This window comes from Dasypus novemcinctus, chromosome 14 (genome assembly GCF_030445035.2).
Source record: "Dasypus novemcinctus isolate mDasNov1 chromosome 14, mDasNov1.1.hap2, whole genome shotgun sequence".
In the NCBI taxonomy this organism is placed as follows: Eukaryota; Metazoa; Chordata; class Mammalia; order Cingulata; family Dasypodidae; genus Dasypus; species Dasypus novemcinctus.
Window position 1 is genome coordinate 4,507,833 of NC_080686.1, and position 17,601 is coordinate 4,525,433.

General features: G+C 39.0%; 1 protein-coding gene across 6 annotated transcripts in view; it reads right to left on the minus strand.

The window, feature by feature from the left end:
• LOC101414607 (zinc finger protein 596-like) overlaps window positions 1-17,601 on the minus strand; it is a 63,401-nt gene that overhangs the window by 16,660 nt on the left and 29,140 nt on the right. Inside the window, exons 2-6 of one of the 6 annotated variants that reach the window (XM_004470672.5) lie at window positions 12,350-12,435; window positions 8,594-8,720; window positions 7,777-7,872; window positions 7,184-7,266; window positions 2,272-6,510 (exon numbers count right to left, since the gene is read on the minus strand). In XM_004470672.5, coding sequence (XP_004470729.2) covers window positions 6,472-6,510; window positions 7,184-7,266; window positions 7,777-7,872; window positions 8,594-8,720; window positions 12,350-12,361 — 357 coding nt within the window. In that variant the 5' untranslated portion in view covers window positions 12,362-12,435 and the 3' untranslated portion in view covers window positions 2,272-6,471. Of the gene's footprint in view, window positions 1-2,271; window positions 6,756-7,183; window positions 7,267-7,776; window positions 7,873-8,593; window positions 8,721-12,349; window positions 12,436-17,601 lie in introns of those variants that run through there. The other 5 variants (XM_058275467.2, XM_058275466.2, XM_012529893.4 and 2 more) reach the window with 5 other exon arrangements.

Here is a 17,601-nt window from a genome sequence, read left to right on the forward strand (position 1 = left end):
GGAGCTTGAATACAGACATTCCCCCTTTGACACCTAGACCCAGGTATTATGGCTTTTATTGCCGTTTGATATGCAGTTGTTGACCAACGAATGCCTTTTTTTTTGCCATCCTACTCTGAGAAAAAGACTAGGATCAAGTTGCTTTCCAATGGCAAGCCCTACAGTATACCTTCTCTGAACTGCCACATGAATATTTGAACTCCCCCACTATCTGTCCCCAACAGGTGGGGCAGTATTTGAGTAAACTACCTCTGCTCAAAGGATTCCAAGTGTTCCCTTATGTTGATGACATCTTGTTGGTAGGCCAGTGCAAAGAAAAACTGTCCAGGGTTTGCATACATTGCTAACTGGGCTTCAAGAATCTGGCTGGGCCATAAAATTCCAAGACCCAAGGTCCTGCCTAGCAGATCACTTTATTAATTAGTATATCATGTAGAGTCCAGCACTGGATCCCCGATCCATTATAGGACAAATTGCTGTCTCTAAAGTCACCTGCCTCCAAAAAGGAATCTCAGCAGTTTATTTGGCTATTTACATATTGGTGCCAGTATAAAATTGGTATCCTCCTGGCACCTCTATACTGGGTCACATGGAAAGCAGAGCCATTGGTTTTAAGACCACAGAGTTCCCAGACACAACCCAATACTACTTCAAATGGCAACTTCTGGCCTTGGTTGAAATTAAAAGAATTATCAAGAGATCTCAGGTCCTTCTGAGTCTAGAAAACTCTATCATATCCTCGGTCCTGAGTGATTAGAACACTTCCCAGGCACTGCCAAATGATGGCCTAAACTCAGGACCATGCTTACTAAAGCTCCCAGGAAGTGACACAATTGCATGAGTGGGTGACACAGGCACCCATCAAAACTGATTCTGATGCCATAGCAGATAAAGTTCCTTCCCTCCCTGCATCGGAATCCCAAGAACCCTGGATGCTCAGTGCTGGTTCAATGATAGATCAGCCAAACTGAAGCCAATTTAGCATTATATTTGTATATAATGGAAATGATGAGAGAAGACATCCTTTGAGTAAACTCTATTTAGGGTAAAGAACTCAGCCTTTCCATTTTACATAAAATATGAGCTGTAGTAGTGAGAACAGAAATAGTTCTAGTGGCCCCAATTTTAGTAGGAAAGTATTCAGCAGTCTTTTAAAATTATCTATGAATTAGTTGGAAGATTTTTCATACAGGCATGTTCTGGATCTTAATTTTTCAATAACTGGGAAGCACACTTTGTCCCAGTGGTCAGAGCATCCGTCTACCACATGGGAGGTCCGCGGTTCAAACCCCGGGCCTCCTTGACCTGTGTGGAGCTGGCCCATGAGCAGTGCTGATGCGCGCAAGGAGTGCCCTGCCACGCAGGGATGTCCCCGCGTAGGAGAGCCTCACATGCAAGGAGTGCACCCCGTAAGGAGAGCCGCCCAGCGCGAAAGAAAGTACAGCCTGCTCAGGAATGGCGCCGCACACATGGAGAGCTGACACAGCAAGATGACGCAACAAAAAAAACACAGATTCCTGTGCTGCTGACAACAACAGAAGCGAACAAAGAAGAACACGCAGCAAATAGACAAAGAGAACAGACAACTGGGGCGGGAGGGGGGAAGGGAAGAGAAATAAATAAAATAAATAAATCTTAAAAAAAAATTTTTTTTCAATAATTAATGTTAAGGACAGGATTTCCAAATGTGGACCATTATAAATGGCACAGCCTATGGGCTTTGTACCTTTTGGAATAATGAGCCATATGAGTTTGCAGTGGGTTCTGGCTGATATTCCTTACTGTGCCATTAGTGAGGGGCAATGGGAACTATCTGAACCACTGCTTGGCTCAGTTAACTACTGTGTGTAGGACCCTCACACTCAGTGATAAAGAGTCTAGTCACTGAGATGAAGTATTATTTCCTCTATGATCAGAAAAAAGCAAACATATCTGTTCCTACCCTATAGATATTTAATCACTGAGGCAAAGAAATGTTCATCACTGACCAGTAGTGGCAACCACAGAACCATATTTATTCACCCTAGAAGACTCCAAATCACGGTCTTCACACATTCTCCTATCCCCAAACCTATAACATTTCCACCTCTGATGTCAGCCCTCAAATAGCCAATCATTTACCCAAACCCCACAAACACTATCACTCACAGAAACACAATAATTCATACACACAAGCTCCCCAATCTCATAATAAATGATTTCCTATGATTTTCCATTGAATACTCTACTACTTTGCCAAAGGCATGCTGATGCAAAGTACCAGAAACCTGCTGGCTTTTATAAAGGGAATTTATTTAGGGTAAAAACTTACAGTTACAAGACTCTAAAGAGTCCAATTCAAGGTTGATTTCTCACCAGTCAGTTGCCACATGTTGAAGCAAGATGGTTGCTGAACTCTGTGAGGATTCAGCCCTCCCCTCGGGACTTTCTCTCTCTCACAGCAGGGTGCCATAGGGCTTATCTCTCTCAGCTTCATCTCTCTCCTGGCATAGGACTCATTTCTTTCCAGACTTTCTATATCAGTCTCAGCTGTTTTGTTCTCTTCCCAAGGTCAGTTGCAAAACATAAGGCACATAGCTCTTTCTCCAGGGCCCCGGGGCCCCAGGATCAAAATGACAAGATCTCTCTCTTCCATGTGTCTTCTTAAGTGGATGTGTATTTATATTGGCCTACCAAGGGGCCACAGACTCATACTGAGTCATGCCTTACTGACATGGTCAAATCAAACCCTAATCTTCATTAATTTAAATAAGGGCCCCTCAATTGAATCCAATATAATCAAAAGGCACCATACCCAGAAGAATAGTTTACAAATATAATCTTTCTCTTTTGGGGATTCATAAATCATCTCAAACTGTCACACTCCACCCTCTGAATCACAAAAAGACATTACAATATTCCAAAAAAAAACCTTAAATCATTTCAGTAGCAATTCTAGGTATAAAAAAATCATATCACAATCAATTATAGGAATACAGTTTGTCTATGGACAAAGTCCCCTCTGGCTGTAGAACTGTAAAACTTATAAAACAAGTTATCGGCTTCCAATATACAAAAGGAAAGACAGGATGAATATTTGCATTATCATATGGAGAATTTGGGAGGGAAACATGTGGCACAGGTTCCCAATAGGCCAAGAAACCTGCGGGGCATACTCCATTAGATTTCAAAGTCTGAGAGTCATTCTTAAAAAGATGATTTCTTCTCCTTGGGACCCATGAAGGCCCACACTTTCCACAGGCTTGCCCAATGACAATTTTCTTGGTTCAACACTTATCAAGTGTCTAGGTGGCAAGCAAGCTCCAAACCTCACCCTCAAAGACCATTGGGATGATGGCCACACTTTCTCCAATCTCTGGGGTCTAGTCTCAATCCTCTTAGTACAGTGAGGTGGCACCAAGATTCTCCCTAATCTCTGGCATACAGGACCAACCTCGGAACAGTGAGGTGGTGACCTGGTCTTTCCTAATTTATGGGGAATAAGCCAGTCCCCCCCTAGAGCAGTGGGGTGGTGACCTCTTTCTCCCCAACTCATAGGGAATGTGCTCCACCCTCTCTGTAGCCTGGGGCAGCAAAACTTTCCCTGAACAATGGGCTGGAACAACCACCCTCTTCAAATGCCAGGGCAAATTCACCTCTCTGTACACATGGGTGGGGTCCCTCTCTTGGCCCAGTGAGATGTCTTAATTCCAGATCTCAGCTTCCATGATTTTCCTCTTAAAGCCATTTTATCTTCCATCTCTCCCCTTCATGTCCCTTTTAGTCAAGGCTGACAGTGATTTTGTTCATACAGATCTCACAAAAAGCATGTTGGTTTAGCATGCAGGAAAGCAGGGGTCCAAGCCATCAGATGGTAAGACTTTCCAGTTATTTCCTGGATAACTACATTTTCAATCCTAACTTAAAAGTTCTAAGTTTAGTTAATTCTGCAAATGGAGCACTAACATCTGGGTGCTGGGGCTTGATTTCCAGAGTCTTGGAGATTCCAGAATTAGTCTCTAGTTTCTTTGTGCCCAACAATTCAGTTCTCAGCTTATCTGTTTCCTTTCACATTTTGCTGTAAACTGCAAGGAGAAACCAGGCCACATTCTCCACTTTTACCTTGGAAAGCTCTTCAGCTAAATGTCTAACATCATCATTTTCAAATTCTGTCTTCTATATAATATCAGGAGCCAATCTTGCTAAGCTTACTACAACTTTAAAACACAGATCACTCTCCTCCAATTTCCAATAACAGTTTCATCATTTCCTTCTAAGGCCTTACCAAAAATAAATTTAGGCTCCATATGCCTGCCAACAGTTTCTTCAAAGCAATCTATGCCTTTTCAATCAAGCACATCACAATTCCTCCAAAAAAATACCCCTTACCCATTTATAAAACCATTCTAGCATTTTTGGTAATTTTAACAGATTATACCTCACTCTCTACCAATTTCTGTATTAGTTTTCCAAAGGGGTGCTGATGCAAAGTACCAGAAATCTGTTGGCTTTTATAAAAGGAGTTTATTTGGGGTAAAAACTTAACAGTTACAAGACCCCAGTTACAAGACCCTCTCAACTCAAGGTCACTCTCTCACCAAAGTCAGTGCCTCATGTTGAAGCAAGATGTTTGCTGATCTCTGCAATAGTTCAGCCTTCCCCTCTGGGCTTCGTCTCTCTCAGCTGCAGACTGGCATAGGGCTTGTCTCTCAGGGCTTCATCTCTCTTCTGGCATAAGGCTCATTTCTTTCCAGGCTTTCTATATCAGTGTCAGCTGTTCTGTTCTCTTCCCAAGGACAGTTGGCAAACAAGTACATGGCTTTTCTCTCCCTGGGAACCCAGGATCAATAATGAGAGAACTCTCTCTTCTGCATGTCTTCTTCAGTGAGTGTCTGTTTATATCAGCCCACCAAGGGGACAGGAACTCAACCTGAGTCATGCCTTATTGATATGGTGGAATCAAATCCCGAATCTTAACAGGCAATTTATTCAAGGGCCCCTTAAATGAATCCACTATAAAGGGTATCATACCCAGAAGAATAAATTAGCTTCCAAACATAATCTTTCTCTTTTGGGGATTCATAATCTCAAATTTTCACAAGTACATTGACCATCATGAATTCTATGGAAATATCCTAAGGGGTTTCATCCTCCAAGTAACGATGTTTCCCTCTCATTTCATACTTTTGTGGTTTTTCATAAACTGAGTTTTCTTTAGTATACCAAGGATTGCATTTGGCTAAATGATAGGGCACAATGATTACAGGCTTAGTGTTTCGCTCCTGCAGAGTTCATTCATTTTATTTAAAGGATAAGGCTTAAATTAAGCCACTCCAATACTGAGTACGGACATAGAATTTCTCATATGTGATTTCTCAGGTTTGTTTAACCTATGGAATGGTACATGAGGACTCTCTACTTTCATTATATTTATATTTTGAGTTCTCTCCTGTGATATATCATCAAACCATCTACTGAGGTCTTTGATAGATAGATGATATTTACCTGGATTCTCTCCAGTATGAATTTCCTTAGATTCATGGAAGTAGGACTGATGACTACGGGAACTTCAATGTTGATTGATTACAAGCATAGTGTTTCATCAGTATGTGTGTTTTCCAGCATGCTTATAGGTTAATCTATGGCTGAAGTCCTTTCCAAATCCAAAACTTTTACAATGTAATTTTTCTCAATTTACCTAAGGTCAGAATATTAACTGATGACTTTCTCACATTGATGCAATTCATAGGAATTCTCTTTATTTGGAATAATCTCATGTTTAAGGTTAGAAAAATTAAGGTTATCGCATATAGGTGATATTATTAGGGCTTCTGACCAGTGTGCATTCTCTCATGTTTTCTGAGAGCAGAACTATGAGCAAAAGCTCTCTGACATAAATGACATTCATATGGCTTCTCGCCAGTGTGAATTCTCTCATGTTGTCGAAGATTAGCAATTTGAGTGAAAGTTTTCCCACATAGATGACATTCATAGGGTTTCTCTCCAGTGTGAGTTCTTTCATGTTGTCTAAGATGAGAATATTGACTGAAGGCTTTCCCACATAGATGGCATTTATGGGGTCTTTCTCCAGTGTGTGTTCTCTCATGTTGTTTAAGGGAAGAGCAATGAGCAAAGGCTTTCCCACATATACGGCATTCATATGTTTTCTCTCCTGTGTGAGTTCTCTCATGTCGTCTAAGATTAGGATGTTGACTGAAAGCTTTCCCACAAAGATGACATTCATGGGGTTTCTCTCCAGTGTGAGTACTTTCATGTTGTCTAAGATGAGAATATTGATTAAATGTTTTCCCACAAAGATCACACTCATGTGGTTTCTCTCCAGTGTGAGTTCTTTCATGTTGTCGAAGATTAGAACTTTGACTGAAAGCTTTCCCACATAGATGACATTCATAGGGTTTCTCACCAGTGTGAGTTCTTTCATGTTGTCGAAGATTAAAACTTTGACTGAAAGTTTTCCCACATAGATGACATTCATGGGGTTTCTCTCCAATGTGAGTTCCATTGCATTGCCTAAGGCCAGAGTGTTTCATAAAGGCTTTAGCACTTTGGTGATATTCATATGATTTACTTCTAGTGTGAATCTGCTTATGTTGATTAAAAGATGAATGGTCACTTCGGATAGCTGCAAGTGATTTGTTGCAATATGGTGTCTTTGTCATGTGAATTAATGCATGTTGGGTCACAGTGGCTCTGTGAGTGGAATCTTCATGCAAATAATTACATTTTAAGGAATTCTTTTGAGTGTGAGATCTCTGCTGTGGGGAATTAGATGAGAGTTTAAAACATTTGTCCATATATCAAAATGTCTGCATTTCCCTACATATGAATTCTAGACTAATCCTCCAGGGATCTCCAATTAATACCTTTCCCACGTTACTTCCATATACACATTATTCTCCATGCATAGAGATCTTCTCTATTAAAACATGCCAATTACAGAGCTTTCCAATCAATTTTGAATTCCATGGTGTTTCAAAGATTATATATGTGAACCATGTTTATGCAATCAAATCAAGGATTTCTGTTCAAATTAATTTTTCCATAACTTCAAACCAAAAGAGAATTTTGCTGGATCAGCATTTCATCCCAACATTAATTACAGTTACATGATTTTACTGAATTCCCAATTTATTCTATCCTAGGTATCTATTTGGAAAACTAGTGTTCACACACTGAAGCTTACCAATGATATGACGTAAGAAGTGTCTTTCTCACAGATAGATTGGATGAATGTCATTTCTTGTTCTATAAGAAAACTTTTCCTGCCTGTAATAATTGGAGAAAAACACACACAAAAAGTTGTTACAGTGGCATTAGTGGACTGTTGGCTACTTCCACATATCTTTGTCATTATGTTTGGAACATTCACACAGCTGGGAAAGAATATCAAATTAATGAATAGGCAGAAGAAAACATTATAGGACATTACAATTAGAAAAGATTTTCAGAACTGAAATATGAGAAAAATAAATAGAAGTTTGGATTTCAGGGAGGTAAAAAAAGAGGAAAATCTTTCAAGAGTAGGGCCAGGACAAGAATCATTTTGTGAAAGGTTAATTCCAATAGCAAATTAATATCCCTATCCCAAAGCCAACTTGAATACAGCTTGAGAAGTGTATGAAATAATGATTCCATGTGAGTAAAATCCTCCAATATCCTCACCTACCTTTCAGAAATCATAACTTACAAAAGGAAACCTGAAATGGATATTTTCAAACACCTAATCATTATCTTATGAAGCCTGTCTTCTATAAAGTACATGCTCTTTATGCTCACCTGGAATCTGGTTTTGAGAAAATCCTATTCCTTCTTTCCACACTTCTTCCCCTTTTTCCAACTGAGAAAGCACATCTGATCTGCAGACCTGATATCCTGTTTGTAGGAAAAAAAAATCTGTATTTTGAGTTGGGATAATAAAGAGCACTATCATGATGTCCATGGCAAGAATAAGAACGGAAGGTCAGCGATGTAAACAATACCTTGAACACAGAAAACACTGACATTATTTCAATAAGATTTACCTCTTGACCTTGTGCCCATTTCAATGAGGACTACTGGTTGTTCTGCCCATGCACAAGTTCAAAGAGAGACAGCAGAAGCCTCTATATTCTATATGGGGAGAAATTCTTCATTTTCATAGAGTATGATAGTAATTCAATAAACATAAACTCCACCAGAATGGTGTAAATTCTATATGGAATTTCTAAACAGCCAATTATTTATTTGAAAAAGTATTCTTTGAGTTTTCAACACTGCCCTGATTCAAAACAGATACAAAAAAGATATGACGGTGTGGTCAAGAAGATTAAATTCTATTTGGATGAAATAAATTTAAGTAAAAAGTAAAGAAACAAATTTCATTTCATTAGGTAGCAGTACATTATAAAATAATATAAAATAATATAGCTTACTAAAATAAAATGTAAGAGAATTTAATTATACAAAAATATTGAGAAGTTGATCTAGATATTTGAATAAATAAAATAATTTATGATAGATATAAAGGTAGACAGTAGACGGGTTAGATGGAGGGTAGAAATACAGATTAACTGATAGAGAAAAATAGAGATGACAGATAAATTTTGAGACTCACCCACTGAGACCAGGTGACTGATATTCTCTAGCATCACATCTCTGAACAGCTTTCTCTGAAATGGGTCTAGGAGGGCCCATTCTTCGTGGGTAAAATCTATAGCCACATCTTTGAAGTTGACTAACTCCTAAAACATCACAGAAATTTGGGTTTACACATGCCATCCTTACCAATGTCCTGAGTGTGATGCTCAAAATAATAGCACTAAGGAAGCAGAGATTGTGTATATAAAACTCAAAATGTGTTTGGGGTTTCAATAAGATCACTCTCAATGATAAACTGCCTTTCAGATACACTCACAGACACACACTCTGAATACATAAAACTCTATTGTAAAGTAATATCACATGGTATATGATATGATATATGCCTGGAAATTTCCCAAAAAACTTGTAATTATGACTTCCTGCTGATTATAAAACTTTCACGTGAACATTCATAACTAAAGCACTCATTTTCATCAGTTTCAAGTAAATCTATAGACTCATCACAATGCAAGAAATATCCATGATATTTCACTTTTAAACAATGAGTATGGTTAGAATGTTCCCTTATATATGAATTCATTTTCTTCACATTTGTAAAATCATTTAACAATATACTACGCATTTTCAAAAATTCAATCAGCTAATGTGTGAAGTGGTTTCTATCTAAGTTCAATTCACAAGTCTATTAGTCATTAAAATCACAGGGAACTGTGAAGAAATATCCAGAATTCTGCAGATCTGAAGAGGCTTTGTACAGAACTCAGGATCAATAAGTGCTGCCCCCCTCAACTATAAATACCTGGGTGTTCATTATTGTGTATATAGGTACAGATGGTTCAGGATCACAAGCAAGGAACTTGTGAGACTGTTTTACTGAAAGATGGCTCTAAACTGTCCATTCTTATGGTAGAAGACTTCCCATTCACACCTCTTTCTGGGGACTATGAACTTCAGTTTAGATTTTCTCTCTTGTATCTTCATTTCATCTGTCTCTTAAAGATTAAAAGAAGCCCCTTCATTGCTGCTGTTCTCTCCAGATCTACACAACTTTTCACAGGAACATACATTTTTTATAATAGTAAATTTAATTTTTAGAGAAGCTTTAGATTACAGATAACATATAAAAAGTATAGGAGATTTACATAACCTCTACTCCCACCCCAATTTCTCCCCATTAATAACATCTTACATTAGTTTGGTACATTTGTTAAAATTGAACCAATATTGAAGCTTTGCTAATAATCGAGGTCTATAATTTACATTATGGTTTACACTTTGTCTTCTGGGATTTATGGATTTTTATAAACACATAGTGTCATTTATCTGTCATTGCAGTATCATACAGAAAAGTTCCAATGCACTAAAATGTTCTGTGTTCCACCTAGTCATCCTTTCCCTCCCCTCAAAACCTCTCATAAAAACTATATCAATGTTACAAGTTCTTCCATTACCACATGATAATAATAATTAAAATAAAATAAATCACATTTATATTGGTTACTCTACTCTCTTATGTTCATTCCTGAATCTTGAGAAATTTGGGATGATGTCTTTGCTGATTGCTTCACGTTGGGAGGGGATTTAAATATTATGAAGCAGATGGAAGGAACTCTTTTGCTAGCAGTTTTATAAATTCTCCTTGTTTTTAAGATGGGACTTGTCCAACATTTTTGTTACTTGTCTTGGGCAAGTCTGAAGAAATGGAGAGTAGGTGTTAACTGCACATCTGCTGAGATTCTGGGATCAGTGGTGTTGAAAGGAGAAGGTTTGGGCCATCTATGATGGTAGAAGTAAAGTTAGAGGATAAAATGGGTGGCTGTACAACTTATTGAAATCTTGGGTTGTTGAGGATTGTGGTTAAGAAAAGAATTGTAGGAATGTTCTTTCAGGATCTATAGCAAAGTTATGTCATTAGTACAGAGTGTCAATAATAGGTGGATATATGGGGAAAATGCACCTAATACATACCTCTATGGGATAAGAATATATTCATGTTTTCCTAGATAAATTTTCTTGACAGAGACCCACACAGTGCAATAGCCCTTGACCCTAAGGTTTGTACTAATGAACTTTATTCTTATAAAAATGAAACTTAACCTAATTATAATTAATGCCTAATTAACCTCCTAAATCCCTCCTTGTTACTCATATGTGGCTTTTTTCTAAGACAAACTCAGTAAATAACCTCACTACCTTCCCCCTGACATGGGACATGACTCCCAGGGATGAGCCTTCCTGTTACTGAGGGATTGTTAACAAGCACACCAACAAGTGATGCATTTGAAAAAAGACCTTGACCAAAAGGCGGAAACATTAAATAAAAGAGTTTTTTTTTTTTTTCAAAGATTTATTTATTTATTTAATTTCCCCTCCTCCCCTGGTTGTCTGTTCTTGGTGTCTATTTGCTGTGTCTTGTTTCTTTGTCCGCTTCTGTTATCGTCAGCGGCACGGGAAGTGTGGGCGGCGCCATTCCTGGGCAGGCTGCTCTTTCTTTTCACGCTGGGCGGCTCTCGTTCACGGGCGCACTCCTTGCACGTGGGGCTCCCCCACGCGGGGGACTCCCTTGCGTGGCACGGCACTCCTTCCGCGCATCAGCGCTGCACATGGCCAGCTCCACATGGGTCAAGGAGGCCCGGGGTTTGAACCGCGGACCTCCCATATGGTAGACGGACGCCCTAACCACTGGGCCAAAGTCCATTTCCCAAATAAAAGAGTTTTTATGATAAAGAGATTTCAAAGTGAGTTCGGAAATCATTCAAGAGGATACAATTATGTAGGTCTCAGTAAACAAAACCTCAAGCAAACATTCTCCCAAAGGTTCTAGGGATAGCCAAACATTATAGGAAAGGCACACAGCCTCATGAAATCAACACCCCATTGGCAGATCCTATTTTGGAATATATGATAACCTATTTGCCAAATATAACAGAGTTGAATCATTTATAATTTCCCTACTCATGATTCTTCTACCCCTTTTATTTGAATCTATAATTACCAGGATATCCATCAAATATATGTCTCAGAGACAGGTGCATAAATTTTATTCTACTATTATACCCCTCCTGAATGCACAACCACAATTAAGGAAAAAATACTTCCTATATACTGCATTCATTAATAAAATTTGAATAAAGTTGATTTATAAAAATTGAAGTTCGGCAATTAGGAACAACAGTGGTAAGGAGAATTTTAGTTTTGTGTATTTGAAAACATGCAAATATATCCCATTAAAATTTTTAAAAAATTAAAATTGGGGAGAATAAATAATTCCTCATTTCCTTTTATTCTCTAGCCTTTTTATGTGCTTTGGGAAACAATGAATACATACACACTAGTACCTGTAACACTGGATTGATTGAATGTACTTGTTGAAACCTCAGCCTCCCTACTAACTGTAAACATTTATTCTTGTTCATCTCTGTCATCTCTGCTCACCACATGCCTAAGCCAATTTCAGGCACTAATGTGATCCATGAGCACATTAACTCTCCAATGAGGCCATGAGTTTGGTAAGAAAAAGAAAACATCTCTTCATAGAATACACAGTCTTAATGGAGGCTGGAACAAACTATTGTAATGATTGGAAGGAGATTACATATTGATGGGCCCCTAAATTACCATAATTATTCTAGCGTCCTGTATAAACTTAATTGAAACTCAAAGCCTTGAATAGTTCCTGAATGCAGTTGGACTATCGATGCTAACAGGAGAAACCTGACCATCTGCTCACAAAAGAGGAACAATTTCAGCTAAAGTATACCCTACTCACCCGTGGCTGCATTGTCAATAGTTCAGCTGACAACTCTCTTCCTCTGGATTTGCACTCACAACCAGACAAGCAGGAGGTGAGCAAAACTGCAAATGGAGAAAGAAACTTTCAGACTCAAGACTTGACCACAAATTCCAGACTCACCTGTCATGAATCCCAAACCCTTCACCTGGGAGTAACCCTGGCCCAATAAACAGGAACATAAAGTACACTCCAAGAGAAATAGGGGGAGGACTCTCTTCTTCCAGGGTCAAAAGTCCAAAGGTCTTGGTGTCTTGACTAATAAATATGATACAAATACATTTATTGTACAGATAAGAACATGAAAGTCACCGATTTATATTAGTCCATGATGTTCAGAGACTTGCAATTCTATCTCTTATTTCAGAACATAGAGATCCCTGACTCATGTCATTTCTTTTTTTAAAGTATCTTAATTAGTTTCCAATCTTTATTTATTTATGTATCCCCTTCCCCCTCCCCCCCTTGCTGTTTTTGCTGTGTCCATCTGCTGTGTGATCGTCTGCATCTATATCTATTTTTGTCTTCCATCTTCCTCCTCAAGGATTTACTCGGATTTGATCCTGGGGACCTTAATGTGGACAGAGGTTCCCCATCAACTGTGCCACCTCAGTTCCTGGTCTCTGTTGAGCTTCACCGTGACTCTCCCCTTCATCTCTCTTTTGTTGCATCATCTTGCTGTGTGACTCACTTGTGTGGGCACTGGGCACCGTGTGGGCACTTGGCTTGCTGTGTGGGCACTCAGCTCACCACATGGGCACTGACTCACCCTGTGGGCACTTGCTTGCTATGTGGGCACTTGCATGGGAACTCAGCACACCATGTGGTCACTCAGCTCTGCACAAGCACCCACATGGGTACTCATTCACAGTGTGAGCACTTGGCTCACCATGTGGGCACTTGGTTCACCAAGCAGGCATGCTTTTTCTTTCTTCTTTTTTACCAGGAGGCTCCAGGGATCAAACCCAGGTAATCCCGTATGGTAGCAGAGACCTTATTACTTGAGCCACATCTGCTTCCCCCATGTCATATCTTGAATTAGGTCTCCACGACCAGAGAAAGCAGCCTGGCATTTCTCAGATATAATTGTTCTGGATTTTGGCATCAGCATTGGTTTTTGAGCATTTGTCCCTCTCCTTGGACTCCCACTCTACCCTGAACCTGATTTTCTTGATATACTTGTCCTATATCATTTTGGTTTTTCCACATATGGTATCTAACAATGTAACTTCCTCAACATTGAGTTCTCAATCTTACCCTAATAGATTTTAATATCAATCAATAAACTTAAGAATATATTTTATTATGGGGTTGATCAATTCAAGGTCTTGATCAATTGGAAGGGACCAGAGGCTCCCATCATGCAAATATAGTCATGAAAATCCCCTGCATCAAAAAAGTAGCAGAAGTATATGCCTCATTCCTGTCATTGTCATGTCCCACAAACCTCACAGGATTAGAAGACTCAGAGTTACAGAATGAATGGATTTTGGAGAAAATCTATTTGAACAGTCTGATGTTTTAATGAAATAGTAGATAAATTCTTATTCTATATTAATCATCATCAACCCCAACATCCCTACATTTCACTATGTATGTTTGTGATGTGGCACAGTTGATGGGGAACCTCTGTCCACATTAAGGTCCCCAGGATCAAATCCGAGTAAATCCTTGAGGAGGAAGATGGAAGACAAAAATAGATATAGATGCAGACGATCACACAGCAGATGGACACAGCAAAAACAGCAAGGGGGGAGGGGGAAGGGGATACATAAATAAATAAAGATTGGATGTGTATGCTGTAAATTCTCCTCTAAAATATTAAATGAATTTCATGGACAAATAATAAGGCATCATAAACAAAGATATGACTTAAGAATGCAAGAAATGTGGCAACATATAGAAGTCAACCAATGTAATATTCCACATTAGATTGAAAAAAAAGATATAATCTAATTTGATACAAATAAAGCTTTTGATAAAACACAATGCCATTTCATAATATAAACAATCAGCAAACTAGGAATGGAAGGGAATTTCAACCTGATAAAGGGCATTTATGAAAAACCCACAGCTAGCATCATAACAGAGAAAGCCTGAAACTTTCCTCCTAAGATCCAGAACAAGACAAGGCCACCTGCTTTCATTTTCTTCTGTTAAACATTATGTGGATATTTTTCTAAGAGCAATTTGGCAATAAAAGGAATGCAAATTGGAGAAGACGTAAAAGTATTTCTATTCTGAGATGACATGATCTTACATATAGAAAATTCTATAGAATCTGTACACACACATACTGCCTTAAACTCAGGCACACACACATATACCCTAACCATTTAAGATAATAAATGAATACAGTAAAGTTGCAGGATAAAAGTTTAACATGCATAAATCAGTTGTATTTATGCATATACATTGCCAGGAATCCAAAAAGGAAATGAAGAAAAAAACTTAATTTACAGTGGCATCAAAAACAATAATGTTGATAGGAATAAATTTAACCAAAGTATGCAAGATATGTCTATTGATACCTATATTACTGAAAGAAAGTAATGAGGACCTAAATAAATAGATATCCCATTTAATGGAATAGGGGTTTAATATTGCTAAGAATCTAAGTCCCCTCTCGATATAGAGATGGAGTGGACATCACCATCCCAGGGTCCACAGGATGGAGAAATAAAATATGGATTAGAGTGGACTTAAGTGGTATTCTACTATAGAACTATTGTGGCTAGTAATGGAAGAAATTGTAGCACTGAAGTGGAGAAAGTGGCCATCGTAGTTGCTGAGGGCAGGGAGAGGGAAGAAGAAATGAGATGTGGGCATCTTCAGGACTTGAAATTGTCCTAAATGATATTGCAGGGACAGATGCTGGACATTATATATCCTACCATAACCCACTGAAGTACTGGGGAAGAGTGTAAACTACAATGTAAACTCTTATCCATGTGGTACAGCAGTGCTCCAAAATGTATTCACCAAATGCAATTAATGTGCCACAATGATGAAAGAGGTTGTTGATGTGGGAAGAATGGGGATGTGGGATGTGGGGTATATGGGAACCACTTATATTTTTTAATGTAACTTTTTTGTGATCTATGTATCTTCAAAAAAAAATACAATTTAAAAAAATATTGCTAAGGTAGCAATACTCCCCCAAATGATTTAGAGAGATAATACTACACCTATCAAAATCCCAAATGACCTTTTTTTTTTTTTACTTTTAAAGGAGGTTTGGATCACATAAATGTTACACTGAAAAAATAGGGGACTCCTGCACACTGCAACACCCCTCCCCCCTTTTTTTCCCCAAATTCTACTCAATTTATTCATTTTTTTTAAAAGATATTACATTAAAAAAATATGAGGTCCCCATTCACCCCCACCACCCCCACCCCACCACTCCCCCCCCAATAACACTCTCCCCCATCATCATGTCACATTCATTGCATCTGGTGAGTACATCTCCGGGCATCACTGCACCCCATGTCCCGTGTTCCGCACCATAGCCCACACTTTCCCACATTCCATCCAGTGGGCCATGGGAGGACATACAACATCCGGCAATTGTCCCTGGGGCACCACCCAAGACAACTCCAAGTCCCCGAGAATGCATCCACATCTCTTCTCTTCCTCCCCTTTCCCGCACCCAGCAGCCACCATGGCCACTTTTTCCACATCAATGCCACATTTTCTCGATTATTAACCACAATAGTTCATGAATAGAATATCATTAAGTCCACTCTGATCCTTACTGTATTCCTCCTTCCTGTGGACCTTGGCTTGGTTGTGTCCATTCCACATCTATGTCAAGAGGGGGTTTAGATTCCACATGGATATTGGATGCAATCCTCCTGCTTTCAGTTGTAGGCACTCTAGGCTCCATGGTGTGGTGGTTGACATTCTTCAACTCCATGTTAGCTGAGTGGAGTAAGTCCAATAAATCAGAGTGTAGGAGCTGAAGTCTGTTGAGGTCAGGGTCTGGCTATCATATTGTCAGTCCAGAGATTCAAATCCCCTAGATATATCTTAAACCCCAGCACCAACTACAATTCCAGTAAAGTAGCATGAAAGTCTTGTGAAAAGAGATCCCATCTGAGTCCAGCTCCATCACGCAGAAACACCAGCTCCAAAGAAGGGCCAACTGACATGGCAGTGAACCGCATCTGCCATGACCATAGAACCTGTAGGTCTCTTTAGCCCTCAAAAGGACCAATACCTGGGGTTGTATCTACTTTATCTGTCTCTGAGACTCTGCTCAGATGTGCATAAGGGCAATCCTTCTGACAACCTCCAGACTCTCTTTTAGAGACTCACAGCCAAATAAACTGATTGTCCCTTCCATTTCCCCCTTAATTTAGGTCAAACAGCATTTTTACCTCCTGTTACTACATGTAGACAGGGATATTCTGCTGGTCCGCGTTGAACCTTTAATTCAAGGTCATTTTCTAGTTGCATCATCAGCTCTCACTTTGCACCACCCCTTATATACCCCTCCCCAACATCTTTCATCAGTGTGGTACATTTGTTGTAATTGATGAACACATATTGAAGCACTGCTACTAAGCATGGTCTACAATTTACACATATGTTTTACAATTTGACCCACACAATTTTATGTTTTGACAAGATTTACAATGGCTTATATCTATCATTGCAATATCATGCAGAATGATTCCAATGTCTCAAAAATGCCCTATTTACACCTATTCTTCCCTCTCCCTTCCCTCAGAACTTCTGGTGCCAACTGATTTTATATTAACATTACAAGTTCTTCCATTGCTAGAATAATGAGTCAACTTTAGTCCATTGTTACATTCTCCCCTTATATTTGTTCATTTCTCTATCTTGAGGATTTGGGAATGGTGATGCTCATTCTGCATCCAATTGAGAGGGAGCTTAGATCCCATGGGGCAGATGGATGGAACTGTCTGGCTTGCAGTTGCAGATACTCTCTACTTCTTGGAATGGGCTTTATCCATCATCCTTCTGTTAGATGTCCAACGAACTGGAGAGTAAGTGTTGGCTGCAACTCTGCTGAGATTCAGGGCTAATGTGGCATTTGAACAGCCAGAAAATTAAGTCTCTGGGACAGATATTCAATGGGTAATATCCAAAGGCCATTTTTAAAAAGAAATGCAAAACCTGACTCATATAATTATAGAATTCTAAGAGACTTCGGATACTTAAAATTATATTGAAAAAGAAGGACGTAACTGGAGGAGACC